At 43.4% G+C, this 13,573-nt stretch overlaps 1 protein-coding gene across 15 annotated transcripts in view; it reads left to right on the top strand.

Moving 5' to 3' along the window:
- Window positions 1-4,985: 4,985 nt before the first annotated feature.
- The window catches only part of PIGG (phosphatidylinositol glycan anchor biosynthesis class G (EMM blood group)), an 88,466-nt gene continuing 79,878 nt past the window's right edge, over window positions 4,986-13,573 (top strand). For 7 of the 15 annotated variants that reach the window (XR_012658106.1, XR_012658107.1, XR_012658104.1 and 4 more), the window contains exons 1-4: window positions 4,986-5,237; window positions 8,867-9,072; window positions 10,229-10,438; window positions 11,947-12,135. Coding sequence is in view for 7 of the 15 variants with exons in the window: in XM_075079724.1 (XP_074935825.1) it covers window positions 5,078-5,237; window positions 8,867-9,072; window positions 10,229-10,438; window positions 11,947-12,135 (765 nt within the window). In the remaining 8 variants the exon portion in view is untranslated. Of the gene's footprint in view, window positions 5,238-5,439; window positions 5,812-8,866; window positions 9,073-9,666; window positions 9,777-10,228; window positions 10,439-11,946; window positions 12,136-13,573 lie in introns of those variants that run through there. The other 8 variants (XR_012658110.1, XR_012658109.1, XR_012658111.1 and 5 more) reach the window with 4 other exon arrangements.

Below are 13,573 nucleotides of genomic sequence, written 5' to 3'. Positions count from 1 at the left end.
CGTTTCTTAAGCAGGAATGACTGTTTACATCTCTGTAAAACCCTGCGTAGAGAAAGGGGGATAGAGATAATGCTATGAAGTAGTAAAAGCTGTGAGTGCAGGGCTCTGGGGAAAACTAACAAGCAGCGTCTTCTTCAATTAGTTCTTGCTCTGCAGCTTTTCTTCCCCTTTGAAAGGAAGTAATTTCATACTGCAGCAAGAAGCTAGCCTGCAGTCTACAGAAACAAAACAGACTTTTACTTCCTATAGCTCACCACTTCAGGGGTTATCTGGGTTATATTCTTCAGTGATCCCTGGCTGCCTCAATCTCAAATCCCCTTAAGCTCTGCAATCATGGTCTCTAAAGTATCTAAATCTGAAGGTAGACTCTGTGCACGCGTGCACGTGTGCGTGTGTGTATGTAAAGACAGACAACCAATTATTTGATGTGGATAAAGCTATTGAATTATTTTTAATATATATTAGCTGTTTAATTATATGGTATGTGCCAAATTTCCCATTCAGTCTCAGATTTGAGAAGCAGGGTTTACAATTACAGTGCTTCTGCATTGTCTTTTGCCTCAGCAACTACAAACCTCTGGAGACTTTGCAGTGCACCAGATGGAGGAGGGAGATTCACATGTCAGTAGACAGTCTTCGATAACCTTTTCTGGTGTTTTACCATGGCTTGAAACCCGCAGAGACCTGACATACATTCAAATTGCCAGGTACTGAAGAACGGAGAAATGATAGGAGAGAAAAAAATTATTATGTGTCCTTCTGGATTTCTAACTACCTAGCAGTGCACTCAGAGTGTCAGATAACCTTGGAAAGTCTTTTTTTTTTTTTTTTTTTTGTATTACAACTTCTCTTAACTGATATGCTACACACCCCTTCTACTTAAAAACAGTGACTTGTCAATTTTGGCACTGTGCCCATTCCTGCTCCTCCTGTATTCTCCCCAGTACAGTATTGAATGTATTAGGGACAAGCTTAAGAAGTATCACTCTGATTACAGAAAAAGGATGCTTGTTTAAAGCACCAGCATGAGATGTTCACACACCTGACCTTGTCAAGTCTGGAAGAAATGTGCACATTTCACATAATCACACACACACGCTCACATGTGAAATCCTGTTAAATTAGGACTAGAGAGGGAGAATACCTTAGGCCGTTCAAAGAGCAAGGTGGTGAGCTGCAGATCCCCAGAAGTTATTAACTTAATAACAGATAAAGAGACCTGAGAGCAAGGCTGCATGGAAATCAGTCAAAATAAGATTAAGTAAGAGAAGAAGAAAGAAGAAAAAGAAATTGAAGAATCTGGCTGCATATTGGCTGTATTTGAAACTAGAGGAGAGGGAAGGTTTGGGCATTTTTTCCTGGTCAAAATGTGGAATGTAAGAAGTGAAAGAACCAGGAGGAAAGGAGCTGGGGAAGCAGACATGCTGGGTACTGACTAACATGTGCAGTATGTCATTAAGAGCTGGCAGAGGACACACAGATTCTTGGATTGTGATGCGTTCCTCCCTCATGGGATACACCAACTTTTTGTCTTACTTGCTTTCTAATTGTTGCCCTACTACAGAAAAGCCTTGAGGGATGCCAGAAAGATTAACAACCTGACTGCTTTAAGTGTTAGTTGCAAAGAGCTTCACCAAAATGTGTTTGTGCTGGTTTAGTGGAACCAGTGGCAGGCCTGGTAAAGACAAGGCTTGGGTGGCTTTCTGTCTGCCAATTTGCTAGCAGGTTTGCTGCAATGCCTCTGTTGAGAGCTGGGCACAGGGCCTTAACATCCTTCTTCTTCCTCAAGACAGGAGAGGTAAGTTTGCTTGAGTGGCTCTTCACAACAGGGGCAGTAGCTCCTGCTGAGAAAGTGCAGAGTCATCTCCCAGGTGGATGAGTTGCACTGTGCTCTAAAATGCTTGCTGGCTCTGATGAAACAACAGCTTTCTGAGTGGCATGAATTGCACTTCACTGCACAACCTTTCCTTACATTCTGACATGAACATTTAAAGTAGGTTAGGCTATTTAAGTTAGTCAGCACCCCATCACATAAGTTGGCACACATAATGCTGGTCATGTGCTTACTAACTGGGGAACACATAAACATTTTCCTCCAGTGGAAGCTGGCCAGTACTATGAGGGATGATAAAAAGGGCTTTAAAAAATATGTTAATGGCAAAAGGCAGGCCAGAAATAACATTGGCCCATTACGTGTTTGTGAGCATGGCCACCTTACAAACAGGGACACAGACAAAGCAGAGACGTTTAATGCTTCCTTCACCTTGGTCTTCAACACCGATGATGGGCTCCAGACCCCCAGCGCCCTGGACTAGAGAACCATGACTGTGGGAATGATGAACTCTCAATCAGCCCCAACCTTGCGTGTGACTTGCTGCTGCAACTGGATCCCTATAAGTCAATGGGCCTGATAAGATTCATCTGAGGGTACTTAGAGAGCTGGCTGATGTCATAGCAAGACCACTCTCAATGATTTTTCAGTGCTCCTGGGAATCTGGAGAGGTCCCAGTTGACTGGAAGCTGGCAAATGTTGTCCCAGTCTTCAAGAAGGGCAACAGGGATGACCCCAGTAACTACAGGCCTGTCAGTCTCCTTTTTGTGTCTGGTAAAATTATGGAGAAGGTTATTCTGGCGGTTATTGAAAAACACCTGAAAGTCAACACAGTCATCTGTCCCAGCCAGCACAGGAAAGTGCTGCTTAACAGACTTAGTTTCTTACTACGAGCTTACCCACCTAGCTGACCAAGGGAAGCCAGTTGACGTAATCTTTTCAGATTTCAGTAAAGCTTTCGATACTGTCTCTCACAGTATCCTTGTGGATATAATAAACACGTAATGCAGTGAGTGAGCAATTGGCTGACGGGTCAGGCTCAACGGGTCATACTAAATGGGGATACAGCCCATTGACTGGTTATAGCCAATCACTAGTGGGGCTCTGCTGGGATCTATCTTAGGACCAGTTCTCTCTAATCTCTTCATAAATTACTTGGATGCAGGACTGGAAGGAATACTAATTAAGTTTGCTGATGACACAAATTTAGGAGGAGCTGTTGACACTCTCGAGGGCAGAGAGGCCCTGCAGAGAGATCTAGACAGACTGGAGAGCTGGGCAATTAGCAACCGTATGAAGTTTAAAAAGGGGACAGCAACCGTGAATGTACATACAGACTGGGGAACAAGAGGCAGGAGAGCAGCCCTGCAGAGAGGGCTTGAAGTACTAACTTTCACGGGCCTTGGAAGCTGTGCTCCTGGAAAGAAACAACTGAACCATAACTACTGTGATACAAAAATGCATTTTCTTTTTAACATAATAGAATGCAATTTTCTTTTTAACATAATGGCTTTGCATTGTCTTAGGAAACTGAAATGTTAGAAGCAGTTTGGGAGGAACATAAGGTGGTTAAGAGGGACCTTAGCGTAACACAGTGCTCAGGGCTGTATTACACAATCTGCTGTGCAACCAGTGTGAGCCCGCAGGGTATGGACTCCTTGATTTTGTCTCTGTATTTGGAAGTCCCGGGAAAGGCTTGGAGGGATATGAAGTTATACAAACCCACTTGTACATGCCTCTCACGTCAACGCACCTTTGCCTAGTGACAGCTGTTGCAAAGCTCAGTATGAACAGCTGGCAAGTGAAAACTGGCAGCAAAAGCACAAACTGACCAGCCTAAGTGGGAAAACACTCTTAAAAGCATGGTACAATGCATCTGACCTGTCTTTACTCAAAACAGATCTTACTTAATGTTGAGAGAAACGGCCCAATGGGAAATCTGCTCTGGAACCCAGTTATATGGTTCTTGTAGAGTGACATCAACATATATGTAGCTATGGGATGATGGCTGTCAACAGCTGAAGTGCCACACTAGCATGAAGCTGTTGCAAGGCAGCTTTGTCCAGTAACAGGGCACAGTGAGCTAAGCCCAGCAAGGCGACGGGCACAGGCAGTCCGTGGCTGGTAGGGCACTGTACTTGTCAGACTAGGGAAAATGTGTCGCTCACAGGTAAAGCTGAGTTGTTATGTATGCCACAACAAAACATCCACATCTTTCTGACACAGAGAAGCAGTTTTGCTTGGGGGAATGAAATCTTGAGCTTTGCGGCTATCGTCCTGTATCAATGAGCACACCAAAAGCTATTATTGACTCTGCTTCAATTGGCACAACGTCTTTTATTTCCTTTTTCAGAAAAATAAATCCTTAAAACCTCATTTATCCTCTTTCATCTGCCATGACCTGCATGCTACAGCATACCTCCAACAGAAAGAAAAGGTTAACAGGTTATTACTATTCAATATTATTAAAAAGGGGGGAAAAACCCCAAACATATTCTGCTTCCCGAACACCTGCAACAGTCACCGACTCAGCTTCCTTCCTCACCTGCCACGACACCCGTGGTGCAGCTTTACCTAAGATCTGCCTCTCACCGCAGCTCGGGCGCCACACCCGCCTTTCCGAGGGAGCGGCTCACGGCCCCGCCCGTTTCTGGAGCAAGCGCCAGCTCTCAGCGCAGGCGGCGGCAGGTCATCCCTGGGGAGCCGCGGCCCTGACACCGCCTCCTTCAGCACCGCGGCTCGGGCACGGGGCGGCCCGACACCACTGCTGCGGGGCGGCGGAAGGCCGCACAGCGGGACAGGGCAGTACGGCCGGGCTGTATGGCCAAGCAGCCCGGCAAAGACGCACAGGCCCGGCGTCGTCTCCCGAACCCACCCCTCACCGCTCCGGCCTTTGGCACCCGGCCCCGGCGACCCCTCCTCCACCGGAGGCCCGGCCCCGCCCCGGCCCGCCCCGCCAGCTCCGGCCCGGCCCCGCCCCGCCCCAGAGCGGGGCTGCAGCGGAGCGTAGCTCCGCCCCCCACATGCGGGGCGAGTGCGGGCGTCTACTTCCGGTTCGGTGTTTTCCCTCTCGCGTAGGGGTTGGCTGGCCGCTAACCAATAGTAGGGTTCGGCGGACGGGTACCGTGGGCGCTGGTAGGCTGCTGTCGGGGTAGGGGCGGGGAGAGAGGGAAGGGGTGGAGCGCTAGCGGAGCCGGGCCCGGAGGAGGTCGGCGGCAACGGCGCCGGGGGAGGAGGCGGAGGAGGATGCGGCTGCGCTCGGGTGTCTTCGCCGCGTCCTGCCTCCTGGTGGAGGCCCTGGGGGTCGCGCTCTTCCTCCGCGGCTTCTTCCCGGTGCCCGTCCGGTCTCTGCCCCGCAGAGAGGCCCGCGGGGACCCTCCCGCCGAACCGGCCCCGCCCGGCCCAGGTAACCCGCGCAGCCCGCCCCTGCCCCGGGGCGCACCCCCCCGCCACGGCCCGACCATGGGTGGTGCCTGGTCACCGGGGCAACGGCTCTCTCTGCCCCCCGCCCTTAGCCCCGGCCCGCGGCTGTCGCGGTAGCGCCCAGGCCCTCCCCGCCGCGCCCCGGCGGTGCTGGCCCCGGCTGCGCCCCGCTCCTCGGCCAGAGGCCGGCGGGGTGAGGGTCGCGGCGGCGGAGCCCCGCGGGCCGGGTGCCTGGCCGCCCGCCGGCGGTCTGCGTTGGGCCTCCGGGGCGGCGAGGGTGCCGCGGCGGGAGCAGCCGGCGCGAGCCCCTGCCCTGAGGCCCCTCGGTGCTGCAGGGCAGCTTTCCGTAGCACCGTCGTGTTTCCAGGCCTGTTCCCGAAGTAGTTTAGAACTTAACTAATTTTTCATATAGTTATCGATCGCTGCCAGCAGCATCTGCTCACGGTGGCAAAAAGCCTTCAGCGTCAGCTGTCACATTTTTGGAGGGTGTGCTTTTCTGTGGTTTTTATTCCCCTTTCCCTGTCTCTGATGCAGTGGCATACCCATGCTCTTTAACGGTAAGTTGTTTGTGTTAAATAATGCCATTTAAGTTACAGTGCCTCACATGCTTGCTCTGTTAGCTTACTCGTGTTGTGCTTGAGAGTTGCTGTTTCTGTGATGCTCACTGGTGAGTCTTAATGCCACTTTAGTGAGACTTTTAACACTTAAGTAGTGAGGAAAGCAACTGCAGTAATATGGGTTTCTTTCACAGTCCACTGAGTTTGCAAAATGCACAATATTGCTGTCCGTTATTGTTTCTCTGAAATCAAGGTCTAGCTATATTCCTTAGCTGCAGAGTCTGCAAGTATCTTTTTAATGAAGAGTCCATAGAGGACGTGCTGATATGTAGCTGTCTTACGTGTCCTATATAAGTAGGACACATTATTATATTAGCTGTCTTATATTACAAGTTATATTAAAATAATGTGAACTAGAGGAATGTCTACCTGAAGGAGTGTTCTTCGCTAATGTTTGAAGTTTGTGGGGTGAAACTTCAGGTTCAGTGGACAGCTGAATTGAGTAGTATTTTGCTCATACAAAACTTGCATAGGACATCTACTTTTGGTTAACTTGGTGGAACAGCAGGACTAGGTGGATCTCTAACTGTCAAACTGAGTCTTTAGCTGCTTGTTATTGTTAATTTTTCTAAAATATATGATACGTACATGCGTGTTGGGACAGGCTTACTTAAATAGTGAGAAACGGTGGAGGGAAGGGAAGGTTGTCTAATGTAGAGTGTGGTGTTTTGCTATCAGTTAAGCAGGAACACAGGAAGAACCTAATCTGTAAACAGACCTCAGTGGATGCTGCCAAATGGCAGGTTTCTTTTTAGCTGGCAATTACCAAGACTGACAGAGATGTTAGATAGGCTCCTGTGAGTGAAATGTCGCATTCACTTGTGATTATTAACAGGAGACTAACATGGTGGGAGGGAAGCGTTGGACTATAGAGGTTTGAAAAGACTGGTTTGAGTTGAAAAGTATGAATGTGTACCACAGGGCTCTACAAAGAGTTTAAATTTAGGCATGTCTCTAGTAATCCTAGGTATAGGTAGGCAAAAGTGGAGTGGCAGTGGAAGAATACTTCCTTTCTGTAGTTCTTGGGTTACAATTTGCTTGTAGAGTGATCTCTTGGTCTGGATGATAAGCTCTAAAGGCAGGGAATTGCTTACCTAGCCGTGATACAGAAGGCTTTCAACCAACTTTAGATCTGTTCAGAAAAGGGTATTTCTTCAGTGCTTCTGTATTTCCTGAATGTTTCACTTTGTGAGCCCTGACTGCCATTGAATCCATGCTATCTTGCCTGTGGGATAACTGATAAAATTGTGTAGCTGCTTGTATAATAGCGAATTGTAGCAGCACAATGTTGTGGTAAGTTTTTGGTAGAACCTATGGTTTTGTTCGCTGCTTACAGAAGTTCACATTCATTTAAACTAACTGTTTTCTAAATAAGCATGGCACGGATGAATAAGCATGTTCCATGCCAAGAGTTGCACAAGGTGTTGCTTTAGGTATCTTACAATAAATAGTTTCAGATGGCTTATAATTGACTCTTAATTCCTTTGCACTTCTCAATACTTCCACTTTACTGATGAATAACACTTTAGGAAGGAGTTGCGAGTAGTGTAGCGTGTACATGTTTGTGATCAGAACGGTTTTGGTGTCCAGCAAGTTTTGTTTCCCTAAGAAAGTGGCTAGGAGTAAACTATGAGAAAGATCCGACTAACAGTATTGTATATCCAGTTGTGCCACCTTGTTTTCTGTTGAGAGCCAAAGCATTCCTGCTAAGTTGATAATTCGAGTCCTGGAAAAACAGCATTATAATTTTAATCAGGGTTGCTGGCACTTAGCATTTTGTTGTTAAGATTTCCTTCTTCCCCCTCGCTGTTATCCCCTCCCCGGTTTCCTTATGGTGAAAGATCACTGGCAGTAAAGAGTCTGTGAATGTCAGTTTACTGATGCTTAGCTTCGTACCCAAACACACGGTTTCTGAGGTTGTTTTTTGAGGTTCTCTTGTTAGACACGTTATCTGTGACCCTTCCAAATTGTCAACCACTTATTCAGAACCACGTTTTACTTTACAAAGTGTGAAAATCCGAACTTCAATGCATGTACTGAGACGTTAATTCACCACAATGTTGTCGGAGTAGAGATCTGTGGGTAAGATCCATTTTGCTTCCATTTTGTTGTTCTGTTTTTTTTTTTTTTTTGTCCTGGTAGAGATATAGGACCTGTAGAGGTTGGGCCAAAAACTGCTGCTGTGAAAGCTAAATGTCATCGTGTGGACTAAGCTCAAAGGAAATGCATTGCTTCAGCCAGCATTAAGTCCATAAAAGAGAAAGAGGTGGGCATGAAGGCATGATACTGCCTGCTGCCTGAAGCATAACAGCATTTTTCACTGCCCGCCCACGTAGCATTTTCAGGGGATTCTGGAATTGGATTTTGGCCCTGCAGCTTCCATCACTGAACTATCCTGGCATAAAACCTTCTACCTTGAAGGGCGCAACTGTGCACAAATCTCTTCCCTTCAAATTTCAGTGAAACTGTCTATTTCTTTGTAATTTTCCTGTTTTCTTATGGTGGGATTTGACTGAGGGGCATTGCTTGAAATATGTTCTGGTGTGCAAAATTGGGTATTAGCACAGGTGAATGCTGCAGCTTTTTTCTAACAACAGGTGTCAGATATATGTAGTTCAGCTTTGCTAAATTAACCAGAGAGAAGGTAGCAGCCATCCCTTCTTATTCCTTCAAACATTCTCCTTTTTGTAGTTTTTTCTTAGATCTCTCAATTGCACATCATGCATTCCATTCACATTTTGTTTTCCTTCATAGATGCTGTATTGGATTTTTTTTGTTGTTGTTGTTGTGTCATTCCTGTGCTGGATGCCCTGAAAACTCAGCTTCCTTTGAATACTTCTCATGTTTGCTATTGTTTGCAACTTCTCACTTCTGAATGTAAAGTTAATAAAGGAACAGGAAGCACTAATTTCTGCGGTGAATTTGACCCTTAACTTCTGTCTGGCTGTTGTTAAAATTTGTTGGTGACTTTTATATGCCCTTTTTTGTTTTTTAGGAATGCGTTCTAACTGGACCAAAATTCCACCACCGCTTTTCAAAAAAGTTGTCATTGTGCTGATCGATGCTTTGAGAGATGACTTTGTCTTTGGATCCAAAGGTAAACAGTTCATGCCATATACTACACAAGTTGTTGAAAAAGGGACATCCTACAGTTTCATTGCTGAAGCGAAGCCACCCACTGTGACTATGCCTCGGATTAAGGTAAGTGTTTTTTTCCACTTAGGTTTGTTTTATTTGAGAAAGTTTTGAAGGCTGGGTTGTACCATATCCTCGGAGTTGGCGTAAAGGGCAGGTTTGCTGTGTTACTGTGATTTATGGCTGAAACTCGCTTGGTTGTAGTAGTTCCTGTTATACAGTCCTGATTTGCCGTGGCCCAGAAGTTCTTCCTGCAGGAAAGGTAAGCTCAGGGATTAAAGCAAAGTTGAGAGGCTGAGTAAGAGGAAGAGGTGGCAGCTTCCGCTTAAGTCACTTTGCCTTGTTCAGTTGCTTTATTTGTTAGCTTGGTGGTGGGAAGGGCTGTGAGAATCAGTGAAGGGCAGTTAAGGCCCTAGTGCCGGCTTAAATGATTGACATAGTCTTTTCATTTGTGATCACAGGAAGGCAGTAGCCTCTCAGTTTTAAAATTTTCCAGTTGTCTTCTATCCAGGTACATTTTTGTTGGTATTTCTCTGTGTTCTTTTAACATCTGGTAGGAAATCCAGTTTAGTGTGAATTTGTTTTGCCATCGTGTATTTTTGCAGAGCTTAGTAAGAAAATTGTGCCAACTTCCAGGTGACTAAAAGATGAGTTATGGCTGTGTCATCAAAATACTTCTCAGTGATGGATCTGAGTGATGTTGCTTGCATTGAGGAAGCTAAGAGAGTGAGCTTTGGTAGGCCAGCTAGAAGGCCAGTGAGAGTGAAGAGGTAACTATTGACAGGTGGACTTCACTGCATTTTCCAGAAAGAATCTTAATTACTGCTTTGAATGTGCTACTATTGTTATTGTTGTGTTAAGACAGTTTACGTAGGCCTTCTAAACTGTCTTTTTGGTGATTTAATGACCAGTAAATGAAGCAAATTTCAACTGGCATGCAAAGTCATTTGCTGTCTGCTAATTAAGAAAATACTATTTTTACCTTTCTGTAAAGCAGTTATTATCTCTGACATCAGCTGGCACTGTTTTGTGGCAGTGATGTGATGTAGTGTGGCAGCTCGTGTGTTTTTTTTTTTACTTTATTATGTTTCTTTATTGAAAGAATAATTTCTCTGCCCTCTGCTTCATTGCTTTCTCACACTAATACTGCCTTCTGAGTACTGGAAACTTTTAAACTTTTTGTTTTCTATTAATGTGTCTTTTCTTTTCTTGTTTTTTGTAGGCTTTGATGACAGGTAGCATACCAGGTTTCATTGATGTTATTGTGAATCTCAACTCTCCAGCTCTGTTGGATGACAATCTGATATGGCAGGCAAAAGCAGCTGGGAAAAGAATAATCTTTTACGGTGATGATACTTGGGTTAAATTGTTTCCAAAGCATTTCGTGGAATATGATGGAACAACATCCTTCTTTGTGTCAGACTTTACAGAGGTGAGGGGCTTTGTATAATCCCAAATTAAATAATGTGAGTACAAACACATAGTTGCAACTCCTGAGAATGAATGAGTAAAACTATCCTTGTTCTGAAATACGAACCTGGTAATTAAATAGAAATTGGATTTATGTGTGTGTTCAGTATTGGCAATGTGGAGGTAAGCATTTCAGTCCCTCCTGCATATGCTGTAGGAAATATTTGGATGATACAGTAACAAACAGTGTGTTACTGTATAACTTTCCTAAACATATTGTATTCCCGCAATACTTGCTGTGGTAGGAAGTTAGACTCCATGCTTTGTTTAAAGATTCCTCTACCCATGTTTCCAGTTTGCCGTCACATTTATTTTGGTGTGTGCCACCTTTAGAAGGTCCCTTAATGTATAATTTTGGTCTCTTAGAGGCGTACTTTCTATAGAACCGTATCGCTTTTGTAGTTGCCGTATGAGTAGCATTTCAGTATGTTATCAGGGAGGGAGCGTAGAAAGTAAATTAAACAAATTGTGGAAATTCTTATGCTGGGCACACTAAAAAAGTAAACGGTTTGGCATTTTAGTTCATATTGTAAACCTTTATGATTTGTAAAACCTCAGGCCCTTGACCCGCTGCTACTGATGTATTTTATTATCACATTTAGGAAGTTAGATAGGTCTAACGTGAATCAAAAGACACTTGTACTTGGTTACTCTAACAAGACTTGCAGAAGAGTCACCATGGGGTGGAAAAAACGCAAGCATGCTGCTGGGTCTGCAATTAAATTGCTCTCAAGCTCTTTATGCAGTCTTTGTGCTTTCTGAATATAGTCCATTAAACAGAAAGCTTTTTATAGTTTTTTAGATAGATATATCCAGAGTCAACAAAGTAGCATTGCATGTGAAATTTTGTAAAGATTTTTAATATTGAGGGCGAAATATATGCAACTAAAAATAGCTTGTCAACCTAAGCAAGAGAATATGTGAGTTAGGCCCCAAATAGCACTTTTCAAATAATTTTTCTTTCTTGCTATGTTGTCACTTCTTTTTTTTTTCCCACAGCAAGTACAATCTTTTTGTGTTTGCACAGTAGGAAAAATTGAGTTGAAAGAGCAGGGGTGGTTTTTTTTCTGCTGTGCTTCCAAGCACCGAAGAGAGGCTTTTTCCTGTATCTACTTCTTGTGAAGTGATAGATCAGGAGTGTGAAGGATGAAAGTGACTGAAGATTTCTTGAAACAGGTTTTAAAAGTATCTGTGGAAGCATGGCAACCCATTTTCTCTGTTTGTATGTAATCTGATGCCTCATAATCTGAGAAGAGTGAAAGGGGGTGAAGAATCTGCTTAAGATAGATTTTTTGACTGCCTGGCATTGAACTAATCAATCTGATTTTTCTTTCTTGTTAGCATTGTGAGTGACTGTAATTCTCATTAGCTTCTACAGAATTCTCATGGGTAGTGTGATCTCATTTTTCTATGCTTTTTACAAGAGGGAAATTATTTTTAATTTTTAATTGTTTTGTTCTTATTTCTGAGGTTGATAATAATGTTACCAGGCATTTGGACAGAGTGTTAAAGAGAGAAGACTGGGATCTCCTAATACTACATTACCTGGGGTTGGACCATATTGGACATATGACTGGGCCAAACAGCCCATTAGTGGGACCAAAACTTCATGAAATGGATAACATCCTGAAGAAGATTCATATTTCTCTTCTTTCTAAGGTCATATAGTTCCTTCTTTGATCAGTGTCTGTTAGTTGTGGAATAACTTTAAAATGCTTGCTTGTTTGTGGGTGGTAGCTTGTTTATTCCTAGACCAAACTGGGTATTCTGTTCTTTTTCTTCCCATGCCATTTCCCAGTTAGCAGGATAGTGTAGCATTTTTCAGAATTTACTGGCTGACCTTGGTAACATTGGTTAACAGCCCTTTCTGAACAGCTGTGGGAAATAAATCTCCCTCGGTGTGCAGGAAGAGGAGAGGAATGCATGCCAATATTTTATTATCACTCATGAATTAAAGTGGTGGTTGGTGTGCTTTCTAGTAATGAAATTCAGCAGAAGGAATGATGGGCATGTATAGCTAATGGCTCTGATTTCTATAATTGTGAAGGCATACCTAATTCTTAGATGTTGAAAAGATTCAAATGGAAATGGTGGTTGTAAACAGCATTTTCCTTATACTAAATGTAGCATGTAAATTACCAAATCTGAATTTAGTTTTAGATTTGGAAATATAGGATGTCACTTATCTAAATAGTCTGGATGATGAAATACCAAGTTCTGATTCCAAGTCGTCCAAACCTTGTTTGATTTTGGCAACTGCAATTGAGAACAGCTGCTCATAAAATTTCAACAGTATTTTTAGACAAATGGATACTATTGTGTGGAAAGAGAGGTTAAGTCCTGCATGAGGAAGTTAAAATCTCATGAGCATTGCAGTGGTTTTGCTGCAGTTTGTTAGTATGTTATGCTTTTGCCAACTGTATGCAAGCCTTTATCTCAGTTTTAGAATACAGAAATGATAAAACCACTTTACTTTTGGATACAACAGGTACTGGTAATAACTAGAGATGGGAAGAAGCTGTTTTGATATGGAATGACAATATTTATTTTCTGCCATCTTTGATTTGTTAGCTTAAAATTGTTGGACAGTCCTCACTTATGCTTCTGTTTCTCTTTCTTCAGAAAAGTAAACATCATTTGACATCAATCATGTCAGATTTCTACCCCAAAGTACTTGAGAGACTAGAAATTCTTACAAATAGGACTATATTTTTATATTACATTTCTATTATATTAATATTTACAATATTATTAATTTAGCATTTATATTAAAAGCTCAGTGAAGCTGAAGAAATGGAGGGGGTGGGGAGTACTTCTCTTAATGCTACCGCTCCTGGACTCCTGATTTTCTTCGTATGGTATGATGACCTTTATTTAATCCTTCAGTCAGTTTCTTGTGACTCTGAGGGTTTTTTTTAAAGCTTTTTTTTATTTTTTGTAACATACTGACAAGTATGTTAGATACGTATGCGTGCCTTAACTATTAAAAATGAATATTACTGCATATTAATTAGTTGCAGGCATCTCTTTTAATCTGTCCCAGGTTCTGTGAGCCAATTTAAAAAGGGAATTTATTTTGAGAAATATTATTGTGTGA

Source organism: Phalacrocorax aristotelis, chromosome Z (assembly GCF_949628215.1).
Source record: "Phalacrocorax aristotelis chromosome Z, bGulAri2.1, whole genome shotgun sequence".
Taxonomy (NCBI): Eukaryota; Metazoa; Chordata; class Aves; order Suliformes; family Phalacrocoracidae; genus Phalacrocorax; species Phalacrocorax aristotelis.
Note: the sequence above shows the minus strand (reverse complement) of the source record. Positions and strands in the feature narration are given on the sequence as shown.